The following is a 26,562-nucleotide window of genomic DNA, read 5'->3' as shown; positions in this document are numbered from 1 at the left end:
TGTTGAAGGAGAGAAAAACCTTTATGACATGGTCTTATCAAACACACCGGACGGGTCTCAGAGCATTTCATATTATTCTGTCTGTAAATCCAAGACACTCCATTAACCCTTTAAACTAATCCTTCCCCTAACCCATCTCCTTAATTTAACTCTAACCTTAATCCTAATGTTAGCCACCTAGCTTGAATTCGTAACATATCATACATTTTGCAAATTTGTAAAATATTGTACGTTTTTAGAAAATCGGAACATAATACAAATTGCAGTTCGTAACACATCATACAAAATCGGTGATGAACATCAACAAATTAATATATACCATACAAAACATAACATACTATGTGGTCTCTTGATGTACGTACAGAATAATACGAAATGCTCTGAGACCAGTTTGAACACACACACACACACACACACACACACACACACACACACACACACACACACACACACACACACACACCTGATTTCAAATTCCAAACACTTAACAGACTAACCTTATCCCTTCTGATGACGTACCATGACGTCTGACGAGTATACACTTGCAGGGCAAGGGAGGAAGGAATGATTTTTAAATGGACCGCCCTTGACCGGAAATTCGTCACTCGTTCATTCCGCAATGATTGTTTTCAGCCACTGGTAGCTTGTAGATGCTTTATATGCTCTACAGTCAATTATGATTGCATGTCTACTTATAGTAACTATATAATTATTAATATACGCCTACTGTATGATAGCTAGAAAATGAATTAGCTAACGTTATCCTGCCTAGCTGGAACTTCTGAAGGAAAATGTGTTATTTCTACAATTTCCAAAAGCTAACCAAATTTCAAAGCTAACCAATTTCCAAAAGCTAACCAAACCGAAACCATAATTACTTTTATGAGACCTGGTTGTGCCGTCATGTGCATTAGAAGCACCATTTCTAACCTGTTTACTTACACTTGTATGTTGACTTATCCATATTGACGTTGAGGTTTTACGTTTCGGTTGACTTTTCTTAGCGGATGTACAATCAACGCGAATTAAATTATGGGGGGGTTTCAAGGCCCGAAGTGAACATAATTGTACACTTCCCTTGTTTGGACCGACGTCCAATATGGTGACGGGGATTCCCACAAGGGCATAAGGCGAGGGTAAGTGGACAAGGGTGTGACTTTTCTGAGTTGAAACGCAGCTTAACAGCCCTCGGCCCTTAACGTTTTACATCCTCACATCAGTGTACCTCAAATGCCCCTTGCCCAAGCAAGGGAGCGTGATGATCAGAGATGCAACGTCATTGGTGGAAATCTTGAAGTTGAGCTTAAAAACAACTAACCTAAAGCTATGAATATACCTAGGAAGCTAACGTATCTCGCTAACGTAGCTCGCTACAGTTACCTAGAGCTGGCTAGCTAGTTTTATAGTTTGGTAATTTATTCCAATACATTTCAGAATTGCAAACAAATGTTTATGAATGGAGCAACGTTTTATATGCTGCTCACTACGAGACTAAGCCAATTTGCCAACGCTAAAATCAGTATGTGTGTATATAAGCTAGCGTCATACTTTTTTCTGACATGCCGAAAATGCAGCCTTGTTGATTACATTTGACACTTCACCGCCACCAATGTGACTAGTTTGCATTGAAGTGTGGGTCATAACAACCCCGCAAGTGACAAAAGTTGTTCACTCGCTCCCTCGAGCTAAATCTAGTGAATTGGGCCTCCATTTAGGATGGCAATCAAACTGCATCCGGTTTCAACGTGGATTCCGGAGAGAAAGTGTCAGCGCAAGGGCTGTGGGGGTAAAAAAACAAAACATGTTTGGCTGTTACAGATGCGGAAGTGCGAGTGTAACAACAGATATTTTAGCTTTTTGTCAGGTTGAAAATGTGTGTTCTCGCTACCTGGATAATTAATACATGTGGGCTATCAATCAAATGTATACAAATACATGGATGTGAGCACATAAAAACGAAACAGTAATAAGCCCCTGTCGTAGACAGCTATGCAACTAGCTGACAAAACTCCACTCCATGGGGAAGGAAGTTTCTGATGAACTTGGGTGAAGTTCAGTCAGCTACCTGAAACTAAAATCAGTGCATAACCAGTTGAGTAAAATAGCCCACTTGTCGACAATAGTCACAGTAAAATCAATATCTTTGGAAAAATGCTATAGATTCAAACCTATAAAGAAAATATGTAACTGTTTTACCGTAAGTAGGTGTCCGTTACTGTGGCTGTCTTACAGTGAAGATAACTTTACATTATATGTTACAGGTGGCTGTAACTGTACTCACACGTATTTTGCTACTGTACGACAATCTTTACTAGCAACTGTAAACTTCCTTGTATAGAAGAATAACACGACTACGCCCCATTATAACACGCCACGCCCTTCTACAATGTTGTGTTGCCTTCTATTGGCTTAAATTCGGGAACCACAGGCTAATAGGGATTTTTTTCTCTTTACTCTCATCAGACTGAAACTTGACCAGTTGAAAGTATACATAAATACAAGACATTATTGTATTATAAGTTTCATTTCTTTAAAAAAAAATATATATATGCAAATGAGGCAACCCGTCCTTAAATATGCGCTCATTTGCATATTACCATCTGTTTTTCAACACATTGCTTCAAGGTAGAATGTTACTTTATTTTTAATTGTGATCAGACACTTAATGGTCAGACTTTTTTACAGATCAGCTTATCAAAACTGTAAACTAGTCAACTGTGAACTCCATGTAAACTAGTGCTCTGTACTGTAATTGAGTATTCTAACAGTAATTTTTTATTGAAGGTGCAGAATGCCGTGTATGAAGGATTGACAGGGGTGTAGAGATGAGCAATGCCAGTGGAATTTGGGGACACAGTGGAATTTAGCTCCAAAAAGGTTGAGCGAGATCTTTTGAGTTCTCTGACAGCACTCCAGCCGCTTCTCCATCTCTACCGCTACCTCTGCTTGTAATTTTATGACTTTTATGTTAAGCTGGAGGAGTGTAAATGTGCCAGCTTGGATGAGGTTACTAAAGCACAGAGTGCCTCCTATGCATGGTATGACACACTTAAATTTCAGATCACTGCAAGCTCAGTAAAGAATGTTCCTGTGCGCACCTCAACAAATCCTGACCACTTTGTGCAGGAGCATCTCTTCCCCAGGTTCCATGGAAACTCAGAAACCACATATGGCAAGAAAAACGAGCAGGTGGCCTACACATGGATGGAGAGCTGTGGGTTTAGTTTGGAGAGTAGAGGCACAGTAGTGTGTCAATGAGCCATGTCTTTCTGCAAGCCCACAGATGGAGTGTTAAACTCTCAAGAACTTCTAGAAATTAAAATGTCCTGTTCTGAGTGAAGTGTGAGTCTCTGGCAAACTCCTCGACGTGAAGCTGGTGGATGGAGTTCCTCAGCGGCAACATAATGGAGCCTGTGGGTACTACATGCAGGAGCAATTGGGCATGTTCTGCACAGGACTGGAGATATGCAAACTGTTGTCTGGGCTCTGTCCGAGGTGGTTGTTATTGATGTGCCTATTGATGTGAAGTTCTGTGCTGATGTTATCCCTAAACTGAAGGCATTCTATTTCCTACATATGCTGCCAAGGGTAGTATATGAGTTCCAGTTAGGCAGACTTGTGTGCTCAAAATATGTTAAATCTGTGGTTTCTAGGCTAATACTTTGTTTTGAAATAGTTCTGATATTTTGTGCCTTGTAAAGATCTCTCTGTTAGCTCTACCTTATTATCTAAGCATAACTCTTGGTGTTTTTTGTTGTCTTGCACAGTTCTCTTCATATGCACATTTACCTGATTTATATTTGCATAATTCTTCTTGGTGTTTTTTATGTCTTGCCTTGTACAGCTCTCTTCATACATGTTTATCTAATGCCTAAGGATAACTCCTTATGATTTATGAATATATTAATTGTACCTTGTATAGCTCTTTAGTTTCATTTGGCACTTCATTAACTTATCTAAGCATACCATAACGCATCTTGCACTTGAGAAATTATGGCTTTAATAAAAACATGAAATTCCACTTTGAAGTTTTCTTTGATACTTAACACATTTCTTCCTGAATTTCAAAATGTTTTTCAGTTTGATTCTGAGTTTAGTTTAAGGGCACAAATTAAGAAAAGTGTGGCACTTGATAAACAGTTGTCTTCCTTCTTGGTCTGTTAGATATTTTGGTGTTGAATAAATTGGATTTTAAATGGATTTAAAAAGGCATTATAGCAGCACCTAGTAGATGCCTGTAATTTTCAGGAACAGGCAAAGTTACAGTACATTTCAAATATAGGAACAAAATATTCAGATTAATCAGGAAATATATAGACACTGCTCAAATAAATAAAAGGGAACACTAAAATAACACATCCTAGATCTGAATGAATGAAATATTCTTATTAAATACTTTTTTCTTTACATAGTTGAATGTGCTGACAACAAAATCACACACAAATGATCAATGGAAATCAAATTTATCAACCCATGGAGGTCTGGATTTGGAGTCACACAAAATTAAAGTGGAAAACCACACTACAGGCTGATCCAACTTTGATGTAATGTCCTTAAAACAAGTCAAAATGAGGCTCGGTAGTGTGTATGGCCTCCACGTGCCTGTATGACCTCCCTACAATGCCTGGGCATGCTCCTGATGAGGTGGCGGATGGTCTCCTGAGGGATCTCCTCCCAGACCTGGACTAAAGCATCCGTAAACTCCTGGACAGTCTGTGGTGCAAAGTCTGTTGGTGGATGGAGCGAGACATGATGTCCCAGATGTGCTCAATTGGATTCAGGTCTGGGGAACGGGCGGGCCAGTCCATAGCATCAATGCCTTCCTCTTGCAGGAACTGCTGACACACTCCAGCCACATGAGGTCTAGCATTGTCTTGCATAAGGAGGAACCCAGGGCCAACTGCACCAGCATATGGTCTCACAAGGGGTCTGAGGATCTCATCTCTGTACCTAATGGCAGTCAGGCTACCTCTGGCGAGCACATGGAGGGCTGTGCAGCCCCCCCAAAGAAATGCCACCCCACACCATGACTGACCCACCGCCAAACCGGTCATGCTGGAGGATGTTGCAGGAAGCAGAATGTTCTCCACGGCATCTCCAGACTCTGTCACGTCTGTCACATGTGCTCAGTGTGAACCTGCTTTCATCTGTGAAGAGCACAGGGCGCCAGTGGCGAATTTGCCAATCTTGGTGTTCTCTGGCAAATGCCAAACGTCCTGCACGGTGTTGGGCTGTAAGCACAACCCCCACCTGTGGACGTCGGGCCCTCATACCACCCTCATGGAGTCTGTTTCTGACCGTTTGAGCATGTGAAATGTCAGAATAATAGTAGAGAAAATTATTTATTTCAGCTTTTATTTATTTCATCACATTCCCAGTGGGTCAGAAGTTTACATACACTCAATTAGTATTTGGTAGCATTGCCATTAAATTGTTTAACTTTGGTCAAACGTTTCGGGTAGCCTTCCTCAAGCTTCCCACAATAAGTTGGATGAATTTTGGCCCATTCCACCTGACAGAGTGGATTGAGGTCAGGGCTTTGTGATGGCCACTCCAATACCTTGACTTTCTTGTTCTTAAGCCATTTTGCCACAACTTTGTAACTTTGGAAGTATGCTTGGGGTCATTGTCCATTTGGAAGACCTATTTACGACCAAGCTTTAACTTCCTGACTGATGTCTTGAGATGTTGCTTCAATTTATCCCCATACTTTTCCCCTCTCATGATGCCATCTATTTTGTGAAGTGCACCAGTCCCTCCTGCAGCAAAGCACCCTCACATCATGATGCCGCCACACCCGTGCTTCACGGTTGGGATGGTGTTCTTCGGCTTGAAAGCATCCCCCTTTTTCCTCCAAGCATAACAATGGTCATTATGGCCAAATAGTTATATTTTTGTTTCATCAGACCAGAGGACATTTCTCCAAAAAGTACAAGCTGTGTCCCCATATGCAGTTGCAAACCGTAGACTGTTTTTTTTTTAATGGGGGTTTTGGAGCAGTGGCTTCTTCCTTGCTGGGTGGCCTTTCAGGTTATGTCGATATAGGACTCATTTTACTGTGGATATAGATACTTTTGTACCCGTTTCCTCCAGCATCTTCACAAGGTCCTTTGCTGTTGTTCTGGGATTGATTTGCACTTTTCACTCCAAAGTGCGTTCATCTCTAGGAGAAAGAACGCGTCTCCTTCCTGAGCGGTATGACGTCTGCGTGGTCCCATGGTGTTTATACTTGCATACTATTGTTTGTACAGATGAACGTGGTACCTCCAGGCATTTGGAAATTGCTCCCAAGGATGAACTAGACTTGTGGGGGTCTTGGCTGATTTTTTTTGTTTGTTCCCATGATGTCAAGCAAAGAGGCACTGAGTTTGAAGGTAGGCCTTGAAATACATCCACAGGTTAACCTCCAATTGACTCAAATGATGTCAATTCACCTATCAGAAGCTTCTAAAGCCATGACATCATTTTCTGGAATTTTCCAAGCTGTTTAAAGGCATAGTCAACTTAGTGTATGTAAACTTCTGACCCACTTGAATTGTGACACAGTGAATTATAAGTTAAATAATCTGTCTGTAAACAATTGTTGGAAAAATGACTTGTGTCATGCACAAAGTAACAGACTTGCCAAAACTATAGTTTGTTAACAAGAAATTTGTGGAGTGGTTGAAAAACTCCAACCTAAGTGTATGTAAACTTCCGACTTCAACTGTATTTAGATTTGTTTAACACTTTTTTAATTACTACATGATTCCTTGTGTTATTTCATAGTTTTGATGTCTTCACTATTATTCTACAATGTAGAAAATAATAAAAATAAAGAGAAATATGAGTTGGTGTGTCCAAAGTTTTGACTGGTACTATATAGTATATACACACTGAACAGAAATATAAACGCAACATGCAACAATTTCAAAGATTTCACTAAATTACAGTTCATAAGGAAATCAATCAATTTAAATAAATGTATTAGGCCCTAATCTATGGATTTCACATGACTGGGAACACAGATATACATCTGTTGGTCACAGATACCTTTGAAAAAAGGTAGGGGCGAGGGCATGAAAACCAGTCAAGTCAGTATCTGGTGTGACCACCATTTGCATCATGCAGTGTGACATATCCGCATAGAGTCAATCAGACTGTTGATTGTGGAATGTTGTTCCACTCCTCTTCCAAGTTGCTGCGAAGTTGCTGGATATTGGTGGGAACTGGAACACGCAGTCATACACCTCAATCCAGAGCATCCCAAACATGCTCAATGGGTGGCATGTCTGGTGAGTATGCAGGCCATGGAAGAACTGGGACATTTTCAGCTTCCAGGAATTGTGTACAGATCCTTGCAACATGGGGCCGTGCATTATGATGCTAAAATATGAGGTGATGGTGGCGGATCAATGGCACGACAATGGGCCTCAGGATCTCATCACTGTGTCTTTGTGAATTCAAATTGCCATCAATAAAATGCAATTGTGTTCATTGTCTGTAACATATGCCTGCCCATACCATAACCCCACCGCCACCATGGGGCACTCTGTTCACAACGTTGACATCAGTAAAACGCTTGCTCACACAACACCATACACGTTGTCTGCCATCTGCTCTGTACAGTTGAAATTAGGATTCCTCCGTGAAGAGCAGACTTATTCAGCGTGCCAGTGGCCATCGAAGGTGAGCCTTGGCCCTATGAAGTTGCTTACGACGCTGAACTGCAGTCAGGTCAAGACCCTGGTGAGGACAACGATCACGCAGATGATGTTCCCAGAGATGGTTTCTGACAGTATGTGCAGAAATTCTTTGGTTGTACAAACCCACAGTCTCAGACGATCCCGCAGGTGAAGAAGCCGGATGTGGAGGTCCTGGGCTGGCGTGGTTACGCGTGGTCTACGATTGTGAGGCCAGTTAAACGTACTGCCAAATTCTCTAAAACGACATTGGTATAGAAATGAACATGACATTTACTAGCAACAGATCTGGTGGACATTCCTGCAGTCAACATGCCAATTGTGCGAACCCTCAAAACTTGTGACATCTGTGGCGTGGTGTTGTGTGACAAAATTGCTCATTTTAGAGTGGCCTTTTATTGTCCCCAGCACAAGGTGCACTTGTGTAATGATCATTCTGTTTAATCAGCTTCTTTATATGCCACACCTGTCAGATGGATGGATTATCTTGGCAAAGGAAAAATGCTCACTATAGGATGTAAAAAAAAATGTGCACAAAATGAGATAAGCTTTTTGTATGTATGGAACATTTCAGGGACATTTTACTTCAGCACATGAAACATGGGACCAACCCTTTACATGTTGCATTTATATTTTTGTTCCGTATAAATTAGATTTTTCTATATTTCATTTTCAAACATATAGGGAAATGTTTGTGAGAATAATATATTATATTGGTTTGGATGTTTTTTCTGTCTGCTTCATACGTATATTGTTTTATTTTTATTGCTCAACTCACTTAAACTGACAAGGTAATGTCTGACTGACCTCAGATTAGCGTATTGTAACTAACACAGATTGGTCCATTTGAACCATTGTTTTACAGCTTTATTTATTCATTATTTTAAACAAAATGAAACATTGCTCTATAGCAAATGTTTAAAATCATGTTTTCAGTTTGTCATTATGGGATATTTGTGTGTACTGTAGATGGGTGAGAAAAAATATATTGAATTCAGGCACACCTGTATTTGGGGTAGTTTCTCCCATTCTCCTTCAACAGTCAAGAGGTATGAATACTTTCTGAATAAACTGTATATAATTCATCAAATATGGTTACGCTTCATTTGCTCTGATAAACCTACTCTTTGAAATGACTTTGATAGCAGTGAATCCATTGTTGTGGAAATTCTACACAGGGACACTCAAAGTCAATATTAAATATGAATATTAATCATAATTTATTATTAGCACACTGGACTGGTTCCAACTAAGTCAATGCACCAAGTGCACATGTCAATCAGGAGCTCTTTCGGGGCAGTCCCGTTAGATTTATTATACACAGACAAGTTATAATTGCATGATTTAGCTTATTCATAATTCATTCATCATTAACGTTTTCTTCATTCATGTGACTGACCATTACTGGCTCTTGCATGTGACCAGTGGCAATTTTAGCATGTAAATCTTGGTGGGGCAACAAAATATGTATGCATGCCAGCAAAGCCACAACACTACACTAAATAATACAGTAATTGCACTATAACGGTGACAAACGGTGCCCACAAACTGTTAGGGCCTACATAAATTTGTCCCAACAGCAGTCCCAACAGCTTACCACTGCTACACCTGGCTATCAGCGGAGCCTTGTCTGGCGGCAAAACAGTTCATTCAGCCTCATTTACTGCCTTTAAAAAAACATAGCTGATATGGCTGACTTGCTTAAACAAACACGGTTTCTAATGACAATTGAGATGCACAAACTATGGCATAAGGGGACGACAAGCGGATAAGAGGCCATTCGTAATTTCAATGTACATATTAATAAGCGACCTAGGACGGACGTAGTCAATATAACAATTTGTTTAGCACTTTTGAAATGTATAGGGACACAGAAATCAGAACATGGGCCATTCTTACAGTGTTCTCCCAGTACACCAAGTCAGAACCGTAGGATAAATAAAGGGGGCATATAAGCTGACAATGAAAGCTCTTACAATATACAATGATTACATTTCTCTAAAACAGGTTATAGGCTACATGTCCACCACCAACTCAGAACAGTCGGCGAAATTAAGCGGGGCAAATAGACCAAATTACCAGGGTGAGGCACATGGGCTACTAACATCGTACTACACAACATACACTTAATACCCGCAAAACACCAGTCTTAACGTCAAAAGTGAAGAGGCAACTCCGGGATGCTGGCCTTCTAGGCAGAGTTACAAAGAAAAAGCCATATCTCAGACTGGCCAATAAAAATAAAATATTAAGATGGGCAAAAGAACATAGACACTAGACAGAGGAACTCTGCCTCTTCACTGTTGACGTTGAGACTGGTGTTGTGTGGGTACTATTTAATGAGGCTGCCAGTTGAGGACTTGTGAAGACACTTATGTACTAGTCCTCTTACTCAGTTGTGCACCGGGGCCTCCCACCCCTCTTTCTATTCTGGTTAGCGCCAGTTTGCACTGTTCTGTGAAGGGAGTAGTACACAGCGTTGTACGAGATCTTCAGTTTCTTCTCAATTTCTTGCATGAAATAGCCTTAATCTATCAGAACAAGAATAGACTGACGAGTTTCAGAAGAAAGGTCTTTGTTTCTGGCCATTTTGAGCCTGTAATCAAACCCACAAATGCTGATGCTCCAGATACTCAAGTCTAAAGAAGGCCAGTTGAATTGCTTCTTTAATCAGAGCAACAGTTTTCAGCTGTGCTAACATAATTGCAAAAGGGTTTTCAAATGATCAATTAGCCTTTTAAAATTATAAACTTGGATTAGGTAACACAATGTGCCATTGGAACAAAGGAGTGATGGTTGCTGATATATTTTCTGATCAATTTGATGTTATTTTAATGGTCAAAAAGGTGCTTTTCTTTCAAAAATAAGGACATTTCTAACTGACCCCTAACTTTTGAACGGTAGTGTAGGTACTTAAGGCAGGACCAACTCAGAGAGGTAGGAGCAAGTCCATGTAATGCTTTTTAGGTTTGCAGTAAAACCTTGAAATTCTACATATTTTATACAAGGTTTCTCTGTTGAAAATTGGTTACCATGATGACATAATCTTGGGGTTAAAATTTCATCGGACTTTTTGCAAATCCAATATATGTAAAACATACAAGAGTATACAAAATATTAAGAACACCTGCTCTTTCCATGACAGACTGGGTGTAGAGGGCGGTTGACATCACTTTGGTGCTCTCGTGGGTGTCCTGGAAAAGATCGGAGGAGAATCTACTCCAGTTGAGTACACAGTTGCTTTGGGGTCGGGCCGAGGGATCGGAGGAGGCACAGGGCATTGAGATGCTCCTCCAGGGAGATCCCATCCCCCTGCTGCTCTGACTGATCCAGTGTCTTTAAATTAGATACAAAGAGAACGGCAGGTTATTAAGACAGATACAACTGACCCAGAGTCTGTGGCGCAAAACACACAGAAGGAAGAGCAGCAGGAAAAAAAGAAGCTGAAAACACAATCATCACGGGATGAACGAGTGACAAATTTCCGGGTAAGGGCGGTCCATATAAAATTAATTCCTTCCTCCCTCGCCCCTTGCCATGCAAGCGTATACTCGTCAGACGTCATGGTACGTCATCAGAAGTGTCCACGTAGTTTGAGGGCTGAGGGTCTTTTAAGTGTTTGGACCGCTAGTTGGGACTCCAGTACATCCTCCAGAAATGCATTTGAACTCTTGAAATGCCCTATTGACGAATGGCAATGGTTTGAAAACCACTTCCTCGTCTTGGATTTCAACGCCATGTACTACATTACCCAAAATGCAACTTGTCCTATTTTTCTCCCTCGCGGGCTTTGTTTTGGGATGGCGGTATACTTCGAATCTCCCATTTGTTGTCTTCAAACACTGAAAATAAATTGAATACTGTCTGTAAACAAGGTACGTTATGTATGTTAGCTATGTGTCTATCATTATAATATCAAAGCACAACTTTTGTCTTACTCTCCTGCAAAGGTAAAACTTTGTTATAATGCAAGATAACTAGTTGCAAACGTTAGTTAGCCAAACCAAGGCGTTGTCAATACAATGACAGGTAACGTTTGCCTGCTAACGAAGCTGTTTTTGAGTAGTTTAACACTATAAACTATATGTCATTATTTGACAATATGTCATATTACTAGCTAGTTACAGGTACTTTACTATTCAGGGATGTACAACTTCTTGCGACTAACGTTACTCTGTAAATTGTCATGATGTGGAAATGCACTGTTAGCAAACTACAGTACAGGTATTAAACTGTTGCTAACAACTGTCCTTTTAAACTGTACATTTCTGTAGGCAAAGCATAACCACACTGTGACGTGGTATAATTAGCTAAATTAGGTAACCAGGCACTTGATCTGGCATGCTGAATGGGTCACACTGTTTTACTCTTGACCTGTCTCTAAAATCTGCTCTAATCTCGGATTAGCCCTGTCTGGAGAGCAAGTCATGTCATCTCCAGCTGGGTTGCAGGCTCAGCAGTCCCAAACAAAGTTCCTTGACCGATGGATGACGAGCAGCTCCTGTGCCGGGGTTATCCTGAAACCCTCCCTGGACCTGGCTGAGTCTCTTCGACACAGCTCTGTCTGGAGATCCCGGGATGTGAATGACTCCTTCGCCTCTCAGTTTGTTCCCCTCCCGGTCTCCAGTAGCAGCAGTTGCCTGAGTATCAGTTCCCTCGTCCATGATGCTGAGTCCGGGACAGAATTGAGCAAACAGAATCAGCTACCAGTGGATAGGACTTTGTCTGACAGACAATTTGCTGGACTGCAGACAGTGGCGTCTCAAGGGTTGACATTACCTGGAGAGATGGACAGTATGGAGAAGTTTGTAGATCAGTCTCAGGACCTACCCCTAATGCTCAAACTCGAACGGGTAAGAAACCAGTATTGAATGGCTTCATAAAATATTTGAGATCATGATGACTGTTTGGAATGGCTTGTCACTTCCAGATAGGTAGGCCTACGTCTAATGTTGTAGCGGTGCTTATGGGTACTGTATGTGCTGTGTTACAGCTGAGGCAGTGGCAGCAGCACATGCAGGAGCAGCTGAAAGCCCACCAGCTAGAGGAACTTGTCAGTCTCCAGGAGGAGCAACAAAGGTTACTGGGCATGGTGCATGTGGCTCAGCAGGATGGAGCAGGTACTGAAAAACACACTCCACTCACTGTGTTATTGCCGTGTTATTGCTCAGCAGGCTGTATGGAGCAGGTAGCTCCAGTTATTGAATTTGACACCCCTGATTTAGACGACCTGTGTGATCTCTCACAGATTACATAGAGATCTCCAAGTTGACGGGAGCAGACTGGGGAGAGAACACTCTATTGGGGGGCTACCCCCTCTCTCACAGACCCCCAGCAGCCAAGAGTTTCCCTATAGGCCCCCCACAAGGGCCTGCGTCTTCCCAGCTCTGGAGACGGGGGCCTACATTCCGGCAGCCTCCAAGGGGCCAGGAGCAGGAAAAGGACCAAACACTGGGTAGGAAAAGTGCTTCGGTGCCGAAACGCATTTAAAGGGGCTTTTACATGATTGACTTAAAACCTCTGTTGTACTCAAACAGGGACAGAAGCATGGAGCAATCCACACAAATGTCATCAGCTGAATGGGGATGCTGATGATAGGGGTGGTGATGAGGAAGTCACATTATCTTCCTATTCTGCTCCCTCCATGACTGAAGACTACAAAGCATACAGAGGAGATGACTGTGAACTAGATTCACAGGACAGGTACATGTTTAACTTCATATTTGAGATGGAAATGTCTAAACATGATTTATTTCACTATTCTCAGTTAACTGACAGCACAGAATACAAATCATTGATTTGGCTGTGTGCTCCCGTGTCTATGGTCATCTCCAGACCCATTAAACCAGGGATAGGGGGGCAGAAGCAGACGTTTGAGGCGCTCCTGGAGGAACAGCTGAGACTGGAGGAACAGAGACTGAAGACCACCCAGCAGCAGCAGGTCAGAGACCAACCCTATTTTTGCTACACTACACTAAAAATGAGCTGTAGATCAAATAAAATGGTAGCTCAACCAAATGACAAGTTGAGTTTGATTAAGGTATGGTGGTCTTTGGAGCTGCAGTACCATTCCCTTTGTTTTGCATGGAACATTGCTAATGCTAAGCTGTCTCTCCAACAGAGCCCAGAGGCAGCTGAGGGAGCCAGTCCCAGAGCTAATACCAAGAGAGCCTTCCTGAGGCGAGGGGAGGGCCTCTCCAGATTCACCAACCGAAGCAAAGCCCCTATGCCCAACAAAGGGAGACCCCAAAAAGATCCCCAGGCCAAGGTCAGCACCCGTTGGACCTCAGAGCCCACCCAGAAGGTCAGTCAGCGCCCCCCCGTACAGCGCAAGACTGCTGTGCTCAACAAGGAGAACAGACCAAGAGACCCGTACTCACCTCTTCTGGACAGTGTCAGACCAGAGGGCAAGACAGACAAGCTGGCCGCAGTGAGGCCCAGAGTCCTGGGCAGTCATCAGAGACAGAACATTGAGATGACTAACTGTCTAAGGCCAAGGGAGGTGATTAGTAACAAGGTGGACGGGACTTCTCAACCTGTGAGTAGAACTCCTGCAGCTGTAACTAAACAGTTTGGGCTTGAGGAGAGGACTGGAGCACTGCAGAGGAATGGAAGTGGTCCATCGAGACCGGATGGAGCAGCAGAGGGAAAATCAGGTGTTCCGGAGTATTCCTTTGAGCTGTCATTCCAGGAGAAGCTGCAGCACTGGGACTGTGACCGTCAGAAGGAGAGTGTGGAGCTGGGGGAGTTTGAGCTGCTGGAGCAGGCAGCCGAGGAACTCTCCTTCTCTTCCAACTCATCCTTTGTCATGAAGGTTTGTGATGCTTTTTTACCTGTCTTTTTTTATAATGAATTGCATAACATTTTATGTATGTTTCACATGCACTCAGTGGCCAGTTTTAGGTACTGGGCGGACCCCACCGTGCCTCCAGAACAGGCTGAATTCTTGGAAACGTTGCTCAATTGGTATCAAGGGACCTAATGTGTGCCAGGAAAACATCCCCCACACCATTACACCACCAGCCTGTACTGTTGACACTAGAGGTCGACTGATTAATCGGAATGGCCGATTAATTAGGGCTGATTTCAAGTTTTCATAACAATTGGTAATCAGCATTTTTGGACACCCATCATGGCCGATTACATTGCACTCCACGAGGAGACTGCGTAGCAGGCTGACTACCTGTTATGCGAGTGCAGCAAGGAGCCAAGGTAAGGTGCTAGCTAGCATTAAACATGTCTTATAAAAAACAATCAATCTTAACATAATCACTAGTTAACTACACATGGTTGATGATATTACTAGTTTATCTAGCTTGTCCTGCGTTGCATATAATCGATGTGGTGCCTGTTCATTTATCATTGAATCACAGCCTACTTCGCCAAACGGGTGATTTAACAAGCGCATTCGCGAAAAAAAGCACTGTCGTTGCACCAATGTGTACCTAAACATAAACAAGCCTTTCTTAAAATCAATACACAAGTATATATTTTTAATCCTGCATATTTAGTTAATATTGCCTGCTAACATGAATTTATTTTAACTAGGGAAATTGTGTCACTTCTCTTGAGTTCGTTGCACACAGAGTCAAGGGGATATGCAACAGTTTGGGCCACCTGGCTCGTTGCGAACTAATTTGCCAGAACTTTACGTAATTATGACTTAACATTGAAGGTTGTGCAATGTAACAGCAATATTTAGACTTATGGATGCCACCTGTTAGATAAAATACGGAACGGTTCCGTATTTCACTGAAAGAATAAATGTTTTCGAAACGATAGTTTCCGGATATAACCATATTAATGACCTAAGGCTCATGTGTTATTATATTATAATTATAACTATGATTTGATAGAGCAGTCTGACTGAGCGGTTGTAGGCAGCAGCAGGCTCGTAAGCCTGCTCGTATTAATTCAAACAGCACTTTACTGCGTTTGCCAGCAGCTCTTCGCTGTGCTTCAAGCAATGCACTGTTTATGACTTCAAGTCTATCAACTAGGCTGGCAATACTAAAGTATCTATTAGAACATCCAATAGTCAAAGGTATATGAAATACAAATGGTATAGAGAGAAATGGTCCTAAAATAGCTACAACCTAAAACTTCTTACCTGGGAATATTGAAGACTCGTGTTAAAAGGAACCACCAGCTTTCATATGTTCTCATGTTCTGAGCAAGGAACTTAAACGTTAGCTTCTTTACATGGCACATATTGCACTTTTACTTCTCCAACACTTTGTTTTTGCATTACTTAAACAAAATTAAACATGTTTCATTATTTATTTGAGACTAAATTGATTTTATTTCTATGTATTAATTTAAAATAAGTGTTCATTGTTCATTCAGTATTGTTGTAATTGTCATTGTTACAAACATATATATATATCTGCCAATTAATCGGTATCGGCTTTTTTTTGGTCCTCCAATAATCGCTATCGGCGTTGAAAAATTATAATAGGTCGACCTCTAGTTGACACCAGGCAGGATGGGGCCATGGACTCATGCTGCTTACACCAAATCCTGATTCAGCCATCAGCATAATTCAACGGACCAGGCAATGTTTTCCACTCTTCAATTGTCCAGTGTTTGTTATCTCGTGCCTACTGGAGCCGCTTCTTGTTTTTAGCTGATAGGAGTGGAACCTGGTGTGGTCATCTGCTGCAATAGCCCATCCATGACAAGGACCAACGAGTTGTGTGTTCCGAGATGCCGTTCTGCACACTGTTGTACTGCGCCGTTATTTGCCTGTTTGTGGCCCACCTGTTAGCGTGTACGTTTCTTGCCATTCTCATTCGACCTCTCATCAACAAGCTGTTTTCATCCACAGGAATGCCGCTGACTGATGTTTTGTTTGTCGCACCATTCTCTAATCCCTAGACACTGTTGTGCGTGAATTGCCCAGGAGGCCGGATGTTTGTGAGATACTGGCACGCCTGGCACCGATGATCATACCACGCAAAGTTGCTTATGTCACTCGTTTTGCCCATTCTAAAGTTCAATCGAACAGTAACTGAATGCCTCTGCCTGTCAGACTTCTTTATATTATATAGCAAGCCATGTGACTCACTGTCTGTAGGAGCAAACCATTTCTGTGAAACAAGGTAGTGTACCTAAAACTGGCCCAGTGTTTCCTCTGGAAAAAATTGTAGGTTGTTGAGGGGAGGGGGGCATTCAACGCCAAAATGAAAGTAAAAGTATGCTAACTGACACCTAAAATATACATTTCCACCTCCAGAATGAGCCCAATAACACATTTGTAAAATTGTGTTGAATTATTTTAGCATATTGGGCCATGTGTATATATATGTATATAGCCTATGCATGGTCCATGTTATCAGGTATGATATTAGCAAAAAAACATGTACCTGTAGCTCAACAGATGCCGCAAAGTGCAAATAAATAGGCTGAAGCATGGGGTTCCCTATCTGCATTTACCCTATTGGGCTAATCATTAGCCAGATCCCAAATGTGATCTTTCAACTAATTATTATCCTATTGATGAATTATATGTCCCCAAAAACATGCATAAACACAGTGTATATAATGTAGTTTTATACCTGTTGAGATAACTTGCCACCTGGTGTAATATGTCCCCTGCCTGGACATCTCACAAACTTCATATCACCATTTCTCCCCCTTGTTGCTACTACTCTTGCTCAACTAAAAATATTATCTGTTTCACCGGTGTTACATTTAGCTCCAGTCTCCCTATGGACCCACTGCTAATTGTGTAGAGGTAACATGCATAACCATGCCACTGCTAAAAACTCTGGGTTTAAAATGGTTCACTCTCTTTTAGAAAAATGCCAATAAAACCTTAGTTTTCGATTGTTGCTGTTTCCCTCCCTATGGCAATTACAAGATGAATGCGCCACGAGATAAATATTTATCTCGCATATAACACACAACAAGCCAACTAGATAAATAGATAAAATCCGACACCATAATAGAATACTTTTCTATAAATTACTTGTTTTGTTTGCAGAGGAAAATTAAAAAAGTGTATATATTTTTAAAAATTTGAAATATGGACTGTTCTAGCATCTTCAAAGTGCGCCTCAGCAGAAATATTTTTTTTTGTGTGGTGTCAATGATTTTGCCGTGCTGCAGCTCCACAGCAAAATAATTGCAGTGGAAACACTGAACCGGCCACTGAGAGTATTTAGGCTACACTGTTGCTTAATACATTTAAATGTAAACCTACAGGTGCTGCAGCTGGACCAGCAACATCCCCTTCAGGGCAGCAGGGGGAGCCGTCCGCGACGCCTCTCCTCCACGCCCATCAAATCCCCCTCGCTGCCTAAAGGGGTTCACAGCCGGGGCACCAGTAGAAGTGGCCAAGGCACAGGGACCAGCTCATCTGAATCACCAGGAGTATCTGCTGTGAGGGCAAAGAGGGTAATGAGGGAAAACAGCAAAGCCACTGATGAGGAGGAAGAAGATGAAGTGAGCGACGGCAAACATGAGGAAATCTCTGACATCTTGTTCCGCAGCAGCTCTGAATTCGGGGATCGGGAGGAAGTAGCTCGACCGTCATACCAGACTACAGTTTCCAGCAACCTCTGGGAAAACCCGCTCCCTGCATCCAACTCTCCATATGACAAGAGGTCATATCAGGACAGAGAGGGAGGCACAAGCCAGGCAGAGGAGGGCGGGCAGAGTGACCTTGACGACTCCACCCTTTTGGAGGACAGAGAAAATGCGGACCACGAGGGTCTGTTGGTGTTTGATGATGATGACACCTGGAACGACCTGGAGGAGGCTGGCAGCATCGTTGAGGACAACAGCAGAACAAGAGGCGCTGCAACAGGAAACCGACACACTTCCACAGCAACAGTGAATGACATTTCACCCTCAGAGAGGACACTGAAGAGAAAGGTGGCTGAGGCCAAAGGGACGGAGCTGGAGAGGATGTCTGTTATCACAGCAGCCAACCAAGAGCCAGATCCTCCTCTCGCTTCCCAGCTCATGGCCAGGCTGTTCCCTTCGCTAAAGCCCAAAACCCAGGCCCCTTCTCCACCAGAACCTAGAAAGACTGAGGACGGATCAGGTGAGACAGTGCATACACTCTTAACTCAATGGAGTACGTCAACAGCAGGGCTCTGACTTTTTCTCCAAAGTTGGTAGCACCAGCATAAAGCTATTTTGTATTGTGTGTGGTCAGGCCAGCAGCAGTCCAGGCAGCTGAGGGAGAGGCTGGTGGAGCTGGAGCTGGAGATTGAACGTTTCAGGACAGAGAATGCTGCCTTGGCCAGACTCAGACAGGAGAACGAAAAGAACCAGGAGAAACTCCGGTAACGCATTTAGTCTGAACTGGAATGGGCAGGGTTTTCCTCAATAGACGGATTGCCTGACAACTTCACAAAAACAATGCGCACACATCGCAGAGGCAGAACGCTGTGTGGTTTTATGCATCTTGTTATTGATACAATATCTTGTTTTGAGGTGCTTTGACTCTTTTTGCAAGAACAAATAGCTAGCTAGCTAACCAACTAACAAATGTAACGATGTATTTGAGACTCATTGTGCAAATGTATTTACGTTTTCAATGAACATTTAGAGAGGAAACATTTGGAGTGGTGTTTTTTTGCTTGTGCACATAATTACATTATCCGACCGCCAGTAAAAGTAATCCTGTCCAAATAGGGCTTTAGCCAACCTCGTTTCTTTTCTGCGTTTTGTTGCTAAACAACCCACCCATCTATGGTTCTATACAAAGCATTGTTACAAAATGTATATTAAATGGATTCATCTAGGGTATAAAAGTGTCTGACAAACAGATTTTGTCTCTATTCCAGGAAGGAGTGTGCAGAGTTTGAGCAGCGCAAGGCTGAGGAGCTGGCCAAGTTTGAGGAGTTCAAGAGGGAGGAGACCAAGAAGCTGCAGAAGGAACGCAAGGTGTTTGAGAGGCATGCCTCTGCCGCCAGAGCCATACCAGACAAGAGGGAGCGTGACGAGATCCAGGTGAGAGACACTTTCCCCCTTTATTTTGAAGAGGTCTTATAACCACCATTAACCCTGCCCTGTCGCCCTCAGGCCATGAAGAAGCAGCTGAGTTTCCTGCAGGAGGAGTTGAAGCGGAGAGAGAGCCGCTGGTCCACCACACATAACCGTCTCCGGCAGCAGATAGACTCCCTGAGCTCAGACAACAGCAACCTGAAAGACGAGGTCCGCACCATGGAGAAACTACGCCTCAGCACCTGGAGGAAGATTGGGACAGACAGCGAAAGAGAGAACGACAGGAGGGAAAGGGGGAGGGAGGGACCCAGGCCGTTGGACAGTTACATTGCTCTTGAAGCCAGGTGCCTCAAATTGGCAGTGAGTTTACAGATTCACTACTACCACTTTCTTGTGATTTTTCCAGTTTGTCTGTGTTCTGGCGGTGGTTAAATTCTCTGTCCTGTGCCGGACTCAGGATAACAACCCTAACACAGTGTGTATTTGTTTGTTCAGAGTCCTCCTGACACGGTGAGGAGCAGCCAACCACAGAGCAACATCTCTAAAGGCAGCCCATCAGGACACAGCCCCACCACTCAAGGTACAAGGAAGGTAGCTGCATTATCAGGGATGCAAACTAGTCACCTTTCTGCAAAATGTAGCCATTTTGAATCCAAAATAGGTGACATTCCTGTAGGTCCGATGACAACAGTTTGTGTGTGTGTGTGTGTGGGGGGCTTTGGATGACTACTGGCTGTATCCGAACAAGTGATGCGCATTTTGAGCAATACTGACTGTATCCAAGGCTCAGCCAACCTTTCACGTAACAGAATGCAGCACGTGACTGAAGAAAGGACAACCAATTTGCTAGTTACAGCATCAGTGCGCGCGCTCTGGAAAGAGGCATGGAAAGGCAGTTTGCCAGTTAATTTACAGTAGCGCGTCCCCTGAACATTAACGAAGAGGTAGGTGAGAAGCCCGACCACGGAGGTAGGTGAGAAGCCCGACCACGGAGGTAGGTGAGAAGCCCGACCACGGAGGTAGGTGAGAAGCCCGACCACGGAGGTAGGTGAGAAGGTGATGAAGCGTACTTAATGAGCTGTAACCGATAACTGGCATTTGGTTTGAGGTGATGGAGAAAGTGTGGTGGAACAAGTATTGTTAAGTGTCTTGCTAGCTGCATCAAATTATCCGTTATAGCTTGCCAGAGAAATGTTGAGCAACATTAGCCAACTTAACTGATCAAATAATTGAGTTTGGGGTGAAAATTAGCTGGTTAATAAAGTTAGACAACTAACGTTTGCTAGCTAATGTCACAACATCAGATGAGCAAACATTAGTAACCTAACGTAACCAATTTGCTATAGTGTTAACTGGCAACGTTGTACAACTCCCTGCCGTTCCTCAAGTTATAATGCGTTAGTTGCTTACTGGCAATCTGTGAAATGTTAACTAGCTAACGAACTAACTACTGTGAACTATTTTCCCTCTACAGAACAGTTAATTTTCAGAATGACAGAATTAAGTGAAAATGAGGCATTGATTGTTAAACAGTTAAATGTAGCTAGAGTTGGGCCTGGTTTAAGCTGGATGCCACTATAGAGGTGAAAGAAACGCCACACACTTACCCTCTTTCTCAACACAGTGGATAAAAAGGGGTATGCCAGGTGTACTCTCTGCCTGAAAGAGATCAATTATGCCAACAAAGGGTATCATACTCTACTGGCACATTGTGGAACAGATGTCTACAGGCAGAAAGTGTACAATGTAATAATGTGCAGTGTAGCCCAAAGATATTGCTTTTGTTGTGTTGAACTTGACAGTAACACTTGTGAGTGAGAGGGGATTAGTACCTTTTTTTTACTCTGTGAATGTTATTTTTGCACACCTGTAGCCTTGCGCGCTTGATCGATGTCGACTGTAGTGGCCACTATAATAGAGCAAAAATAGAATGCCTGTTTTCGTTCTATTTCTACTTAAGTGCAATATTTAGATGTGTGTGTGGTCACAAGTATTCTATTATAAAGGCTGTCATGGCTAACAGCAATACTAGTGTATTGTTTTTTTCTCAAGACTTGTCATTTGCAGTAAAGTCTAGGCAACAAATAACATTGGAATGCTTCTCCTTACATTTTTTAGCAGTGAGTTAGGTTCACATTAACCACTATTTTACACACAGGCTGATCATGTAGATCATATTCTTTGTTCAATTAGGTAAAACCTGCATTTCCTGCAAGCAGGGATTTTTTTGCATGTTTCAGTACAACAACAAAAAAGTGTCACCTTTTTGGGCCCTCACCAGTTTGCATCCCTGAATATGGACTGATCATGAGATTTACTATGGATTCAACAAAGGGAGGTAAATATTTTGTATTTAGTTATAGGTAGAGATATTGTTCTACATTGTCTGTTTAACAGGAGGTATCAGGGGCATCCTGAAGAGGTCAGGCCCTACACCAGCACCCAGCCCCGCTCACAGTTACAGCTCAGAGGATAGACCAGAATCTTTGACCAGGAGCCACCTCCCAGCACAGAGCCACGACCACTCAAACAACCTGTCCCCTGTGAGTTAAATCCCTGGAGTCTGATTATTTAATGAAAGCACTGCCATGACATGGCTCAACACTGCTATACACCCATATAATTACATATTAGAACTCTATTAGTAATTTAATAGGATCTGTGTGTATACACCACCTTTGTTGTTGAGGTATGCTGCGGTGTCTCAATGTAAACTGTCTGGCTTTACACACAGAGAGCTCGAGGTCTGCAGACTGAGACAGAGGTCAAAGAGCAACAAGAGCCAGGTCAAGATGTCCTCACCCACTCTGATGGAAAGGTGAGGGGGGACGAGAAGGATTGGGAGGAAATTCTGTGATCCTGCTTTTCCAGGAGCTCAAAGTGCTTTCCATTGACTCGGGTGTGTGTTATTGTCTTAGATGGAGAGGGTTCTGGCCTGTGGAGGGAGACTCATCATCTTTCCCAATGGGACCAGGAAGGAGGTGTCAGCGGATGGACTGACAGTCAAAGTCACCTTCTTCAACGGGGACATCAAGCAGGTCATGGCTGACCAGAGAGTGGTGAGTCATTGACAGTGACCCTTCCCTGGCAACACATTTCATATTCAGTGGTGTTAATGGGATATTAGACTTGCATGAATCCCAGATATATGTGTAAGTGTCTCAACTAATATAGTCCTCTTACAGATCTACTACTATGCGGATGCCCAGACCACTCACACCACCTATCCTGACGGCATCGAGGTTCTGCAGTTCCCCAACAACCAGACTGGTGAGACTTGATTGCATTTATTTGACAGTAATGTTATTTTACTATTAAACGTAAATTATCCCCTTCATCACTGTGCTGCTTTAAACGTGTGTAAGTCCTCATTTCTTTCTGCAGAGAAGCATTTCCCTGATGGCCGGAAGGAGATCACATTCCCTGACCAGACCGTCAAGAACCTCTATCCAGATGGGAGGGAGGAGAGTGTCCTCACTGACGGGACCATCATACAAGTTAACTTGTAAGTCCACAGAGCTCACACCTCTGTCTATATATCTATACGTCACCTACATACTCTAGCATGCATCTGATCAGATAAAAGCTCTTGATGAGGAGTGCCCAATCTTTGCCCCTTTCGTGAAGTCAGTGGTTTAAGTGTTTTTTTTTTTCTTTTTCTGTCTTGTATCTTTCACCACTGTTCTCATGTTCTCCTCCAGGGATGGCAGTAAAGAGATCCAGTTCAACACAGGCCAGAAGGAGATCCACACAGCAGACTATAAGAGGAGGGAGTACCCAGATGGCACGTTGAAGACAGTCTATACTGATGGCAGACAGGAGACCCGCTACCCCACCGGACGCCTCAGAGTTAAAGACAAGGATGGTAACATTGTCATGGACAACAGGCCCTAGGATTGTTTATGCAATATGAGGTATCGTCATGGGAACTAAAGCTGAAGCACAGTTATGTTGGAGTGAGAGTTGTTTGACATAGGTTTTTAGTATGTTTGAGTTGAATGTAGTGATGAGTGACTTGTAAAAAAATGTCTAATCCATATTTATTTTCTTAGTTGATTGTATTTTTTTGGTAAAATAAATGTTTAATCAAATCAGTGAGTACATTCGGGTATTGTTTTTAAGAGTAAAACAGTGAAGCCGTTTAAAAACTAAACTAATACTTCTGTACCCTTCATACAGACAGTATTTCAGATGTAAAATATTTAGAAAAGTGGTCTGCCCTTTTTACACATTCTGCTAAAAAAAACTAAACTTTAAATAAAATGTTTCACCAAGTACTTAAATAAAGTACTAGCATAAATCTCAATGCACAACAAACAGGAAACGCCTGTGATGTGGACACGTTCTTCAGAACTCTGGCGAGGTCAAAGGAGAGAGAAGTGAGATATACTGGATTTCATACGCAGACTACAGAAAGACTTGACATTGTTCAAGCTAGCAAACTGAGCAGTGTTCACATGTTAAACTGTCTTTGAAAAGCACTCCTAAGTGAGTGTCAAACCCATATTTTGACTTTTGCTGTAGTGCCAGCCAGTCCTTTCTCCACCAGAGGCAAGTAGACCAGAGCTGCATCCTCATACAGGAACACAGCCAGCTCAGTGGCCTGAGACAACACCATTATCATGAAAAGTACACTTGCTTCATTGAGATGATTGGCTGAGATGACTAACTGCACCAAGATCTCACAATTACCTAATTGGCTGAATGGTATATGGTGAATAACCACAATACATAGACTGCTGCTGCCATCACCCTGGTTGTACAGAGACCACCGTTGCCAGGGCATGCAAATAATCCACAACGTGTCATTGTATCCAGCTTGTTATGATTTACACTGATATGACGGTGGTAACTAAGGCAGATCTTGCTCACTATAACGGATGCGGTGCAGCAGGGTTCATGCTCCACTCTGGCCGGTAGGACAGGCGCTCCTTCTCCAGTTAGAGGCAGGGGTCTGAAGCCCGCCACTCACACCTTGATGGCCTTACAGGGAAATCTATACAGATGGGCCGGGATCTGACGCAGCCTGATGGGGAGATGAAGCAAGATGTTATATTTGCGTATTTGTTTCGTATGTGAAAACTGACTAAAGATTAAGTGGAAGGAAATAAAGCCACCCTATTCCTTCCTGTAACTCAAACTTTTGCACATCAATGGGATTTACTTATGCTCCAATCTCCAGTGAAGATTGGGTCCACGGTGAGGTGTGTGTGGGCAGTCCACGTGTCTGACCAGAACATTGACTGGGTTGAGACCAGCGAAACCCAACAGCTTGTCTAAAATGCGCGTTTGGGTCACTAATGGCTGTACGATAACCAGTGATGCGTGTAACAATGTCTGTATCCAAGGCCTGGGCCCATCCAATCGTTCATATAACAGAATGCAGCACGAGACTGAAGAGCCAACCATCTTGCTAGTTGCTGCATCAGCGCGTGCTCTGGAAAGAGAGTGGAAAGGCAGTTTTTGATTTGGTGAAGAAGCATACTTGAGCTGTAACCAAAAAACAGACATTTGGAAAGTTTGAGGTGAGGGAGCAAGTGTGGTGGAACAAGAATTGTTATCTTGCTACAGTAGCTGGATCAAATTATCCGTTAGCTGGCCAGAGAAATGTTGAGCAACATTATCAAACTTAGTTTATGGTGTAAAAATTTGCTGTCCAAAGTCAGACAGCTGGGTAATGTTACATCAGATGAGGTAACGTTATTGAGGAACCAATTAGGTATAGTATTAACTGGTATATGACTCCTTGCCGTTCAAGCTATAATGTTAGTTGCTCACTGGACCCTGGCAATCTGTGAAATGTTAACTAGTTAGTTATCTATGAACTAATGTTTTCACTCTAGTTACTTTTCAGAATGAGAATTGGGTGAAAGAGGCATTGCTTGCTAAGGATCCGCCACATTTAAATTTTCGCCTAAAACGACACCCACATCTAACTGCCTGTAGCTCGGGACCTGAAGCAAGGATATACATTCTTGGTACCATTTGAAAGGAAACACTTAAGTTTGTGGAAATGTGAAATGAATGTAGAAAAAAACCGCATTATATCTGGTAAAAGATGATACAAAGAAATGCAAGAGAAAGGCCTTAATGTATTCCAGCTGGGGGTGCAATTTAGATTTTGGCCACTCGATGGCTGCAGTGTATGTGCAGTTTTAGACTGATCCAATGAACCATTGTAATTATGTTCCAAATGTGCCCAATTGGTTTATTAATATCATTTTATGTTCATAACTGTGCACTCTCCTCAAACAATAGCATGGTAAATTGGACAGGTTTAAATCAGTGGATTCAGGGATCAAGTGTAGCTGGGCCTGGCTTAAGATGGATGCCAATAGAGGCGACGGGAACACCACACTTTCCCTCTGTCGATAACGTGGATGCCAGGTGTACGCTCTGCCTGAAAGAGATCAATTATGCCAACACAGGCAGAAATATGTATTTTCCCCATACACTACCCCAGCCAGGGAGGGACACAAATAAAATAGCTTTGCATGTGTGACTCACCACAATCAATCAGTATGGCAAATTCTCTGCTCAGAGGGCCTAAGAAATCATTTTTGCAGAGAGAAGCTAGTGTGGAAGGAGCATCTTCCACTTTGTAGATTCAGGATCATGTCTCTCAATTTGGAGTCTGAGTTGGAAGAAGATGTGATTGACCCTCAGCCAGCCCCAGGACCAGCCCATCAGCAGGATAAATATGGATGTAAACATTTTTTGGAAATTGAATGGTCTTGTCCAAGGAATGAGCCACCACACATGGCTGCCAATTTGATAAGGATGCAACCAGGGCCGACGGATGGCGGTTACCCATGTGCAGGACAGTCTTCTTTTGAACTGTTCATCCAAGACACCATCCAGAAAATCATTCTGGACTGCACTAATTTGGAGGGAAGTGTGTTTTTGGAGCGAGACGGACCAA

The 26,562-nt window shown here is 42.7% G+C and overlaps 2 protein-coding genes and 1 long non-coding RNA gene across 8 annotated transcripts in view; 2 read left to right on the top strand and 1 right to left on the bottom strand.

Moving 5' to 3' along the window:
• The window catches only part of parp4 (poly (ADP-ribose) polymerase family, member 4), a 36,541-nt gene extending 25,416 nt beyond the window's left edge, over positions 1-11,125 (bottom strand). Inside the window, exon 1 of one of the 5 annotated variants that reach the window (XM_042306353.1) lies at positions 10,810-11,125. In XM_042306353.1, coding sequence (XP_042162287.1) covers positions 10,810-10,990 — 181 coding nt within the window. In that variant the 5' untranslated portion in view covers positions 10,991-11,125. Of the gene's footprint in view, positions 1-2,196; positions 2,353-10,809 lie in introns of those variants that run through there. The other 4 variants (XM_042306352.1, XM_042306354.1, XM_042306355.1 and 1 more) reach the window with 4 other exon arrangements.
• Positions 499-4,021, top strand: LOC112225467. Its single transcript, XR_002949602.2, has 2 exons — positions 499-1,136; positions 2,785-4,021. It is a non-coding gene; the product is annotated as an uncharacterized LOC112225467 (long non-coding RNA).
• Positions 11,126-11,257: 132 nt separating the features above from the next.
• Positions 11,258-23,734, top strand: cenpj (centromere protein J). Of its 2 annotated transcripts, none has more exons than XR_006080014.1 (18): positions 11,258-11,557; positions 12,090-12,535; positions 12,676-12,802; positions 12,931-13,137; positions 13,220-13,385; positions 13,518-13,623; positions 13,804-14,496; positions 17,889-18,732; positions 18,847-18,976; positions 19,481-19,646; positions 19,719-20,000; positions 20,136-20,220; positions 22,038-22,183; positions 22,375-22,458; positions 22,559-22,699; positions 22,826-22,910; positions 23,006-23,145; positions 23,342-23,484. XR_006080014.1 is itself a non-coding variant. In XM_024389450.2 (18 exons), the coding sequence occupies exons 2-18, from the start codon at positions 12,110-12,112 to the stop codon at positions 23,532-23,534; spliced, it is 4,002 nt and encodes a 1,333-aa protein (XP_024245218.1). In that variant the 5' UTR covers positions 11,258-11,557; positions 12,090-12,109; the 3' UTR covers positions 23,535-23,734. The 2 variants fall into 2 exon arrangements, 1 of the variants encoding a protein (XP_024245218.1); XM_024389450.2 differs by having other exon boundaries at positions 23,025-23,145; positions 23,342-23,734.
• The last annotated feature ends 2,828 nt before the right edge of the window (positions 23,735-26,562 follow it).

The sequence above is a fragment of the Oncorhynchus tshawytscha genome, linkage group LG26, assembly GCF_018296145.1.
Source record: "Oncorhynchus tshawytscha isolate Ot180627B linkage group LG26, Otsh_v2.0, whole genome shotgun sequence".
Classification (NCBI taxonomy): Eukaryota; Metazoa; Chordata; class Actinopteri; order Salmoniformes; family Salmonidae; genus Oncorhynchus; species Oncorhynchus tshawytscha.
This window is presented reverse-complemented; position numbering and strand designations above follow the sequence as displayed.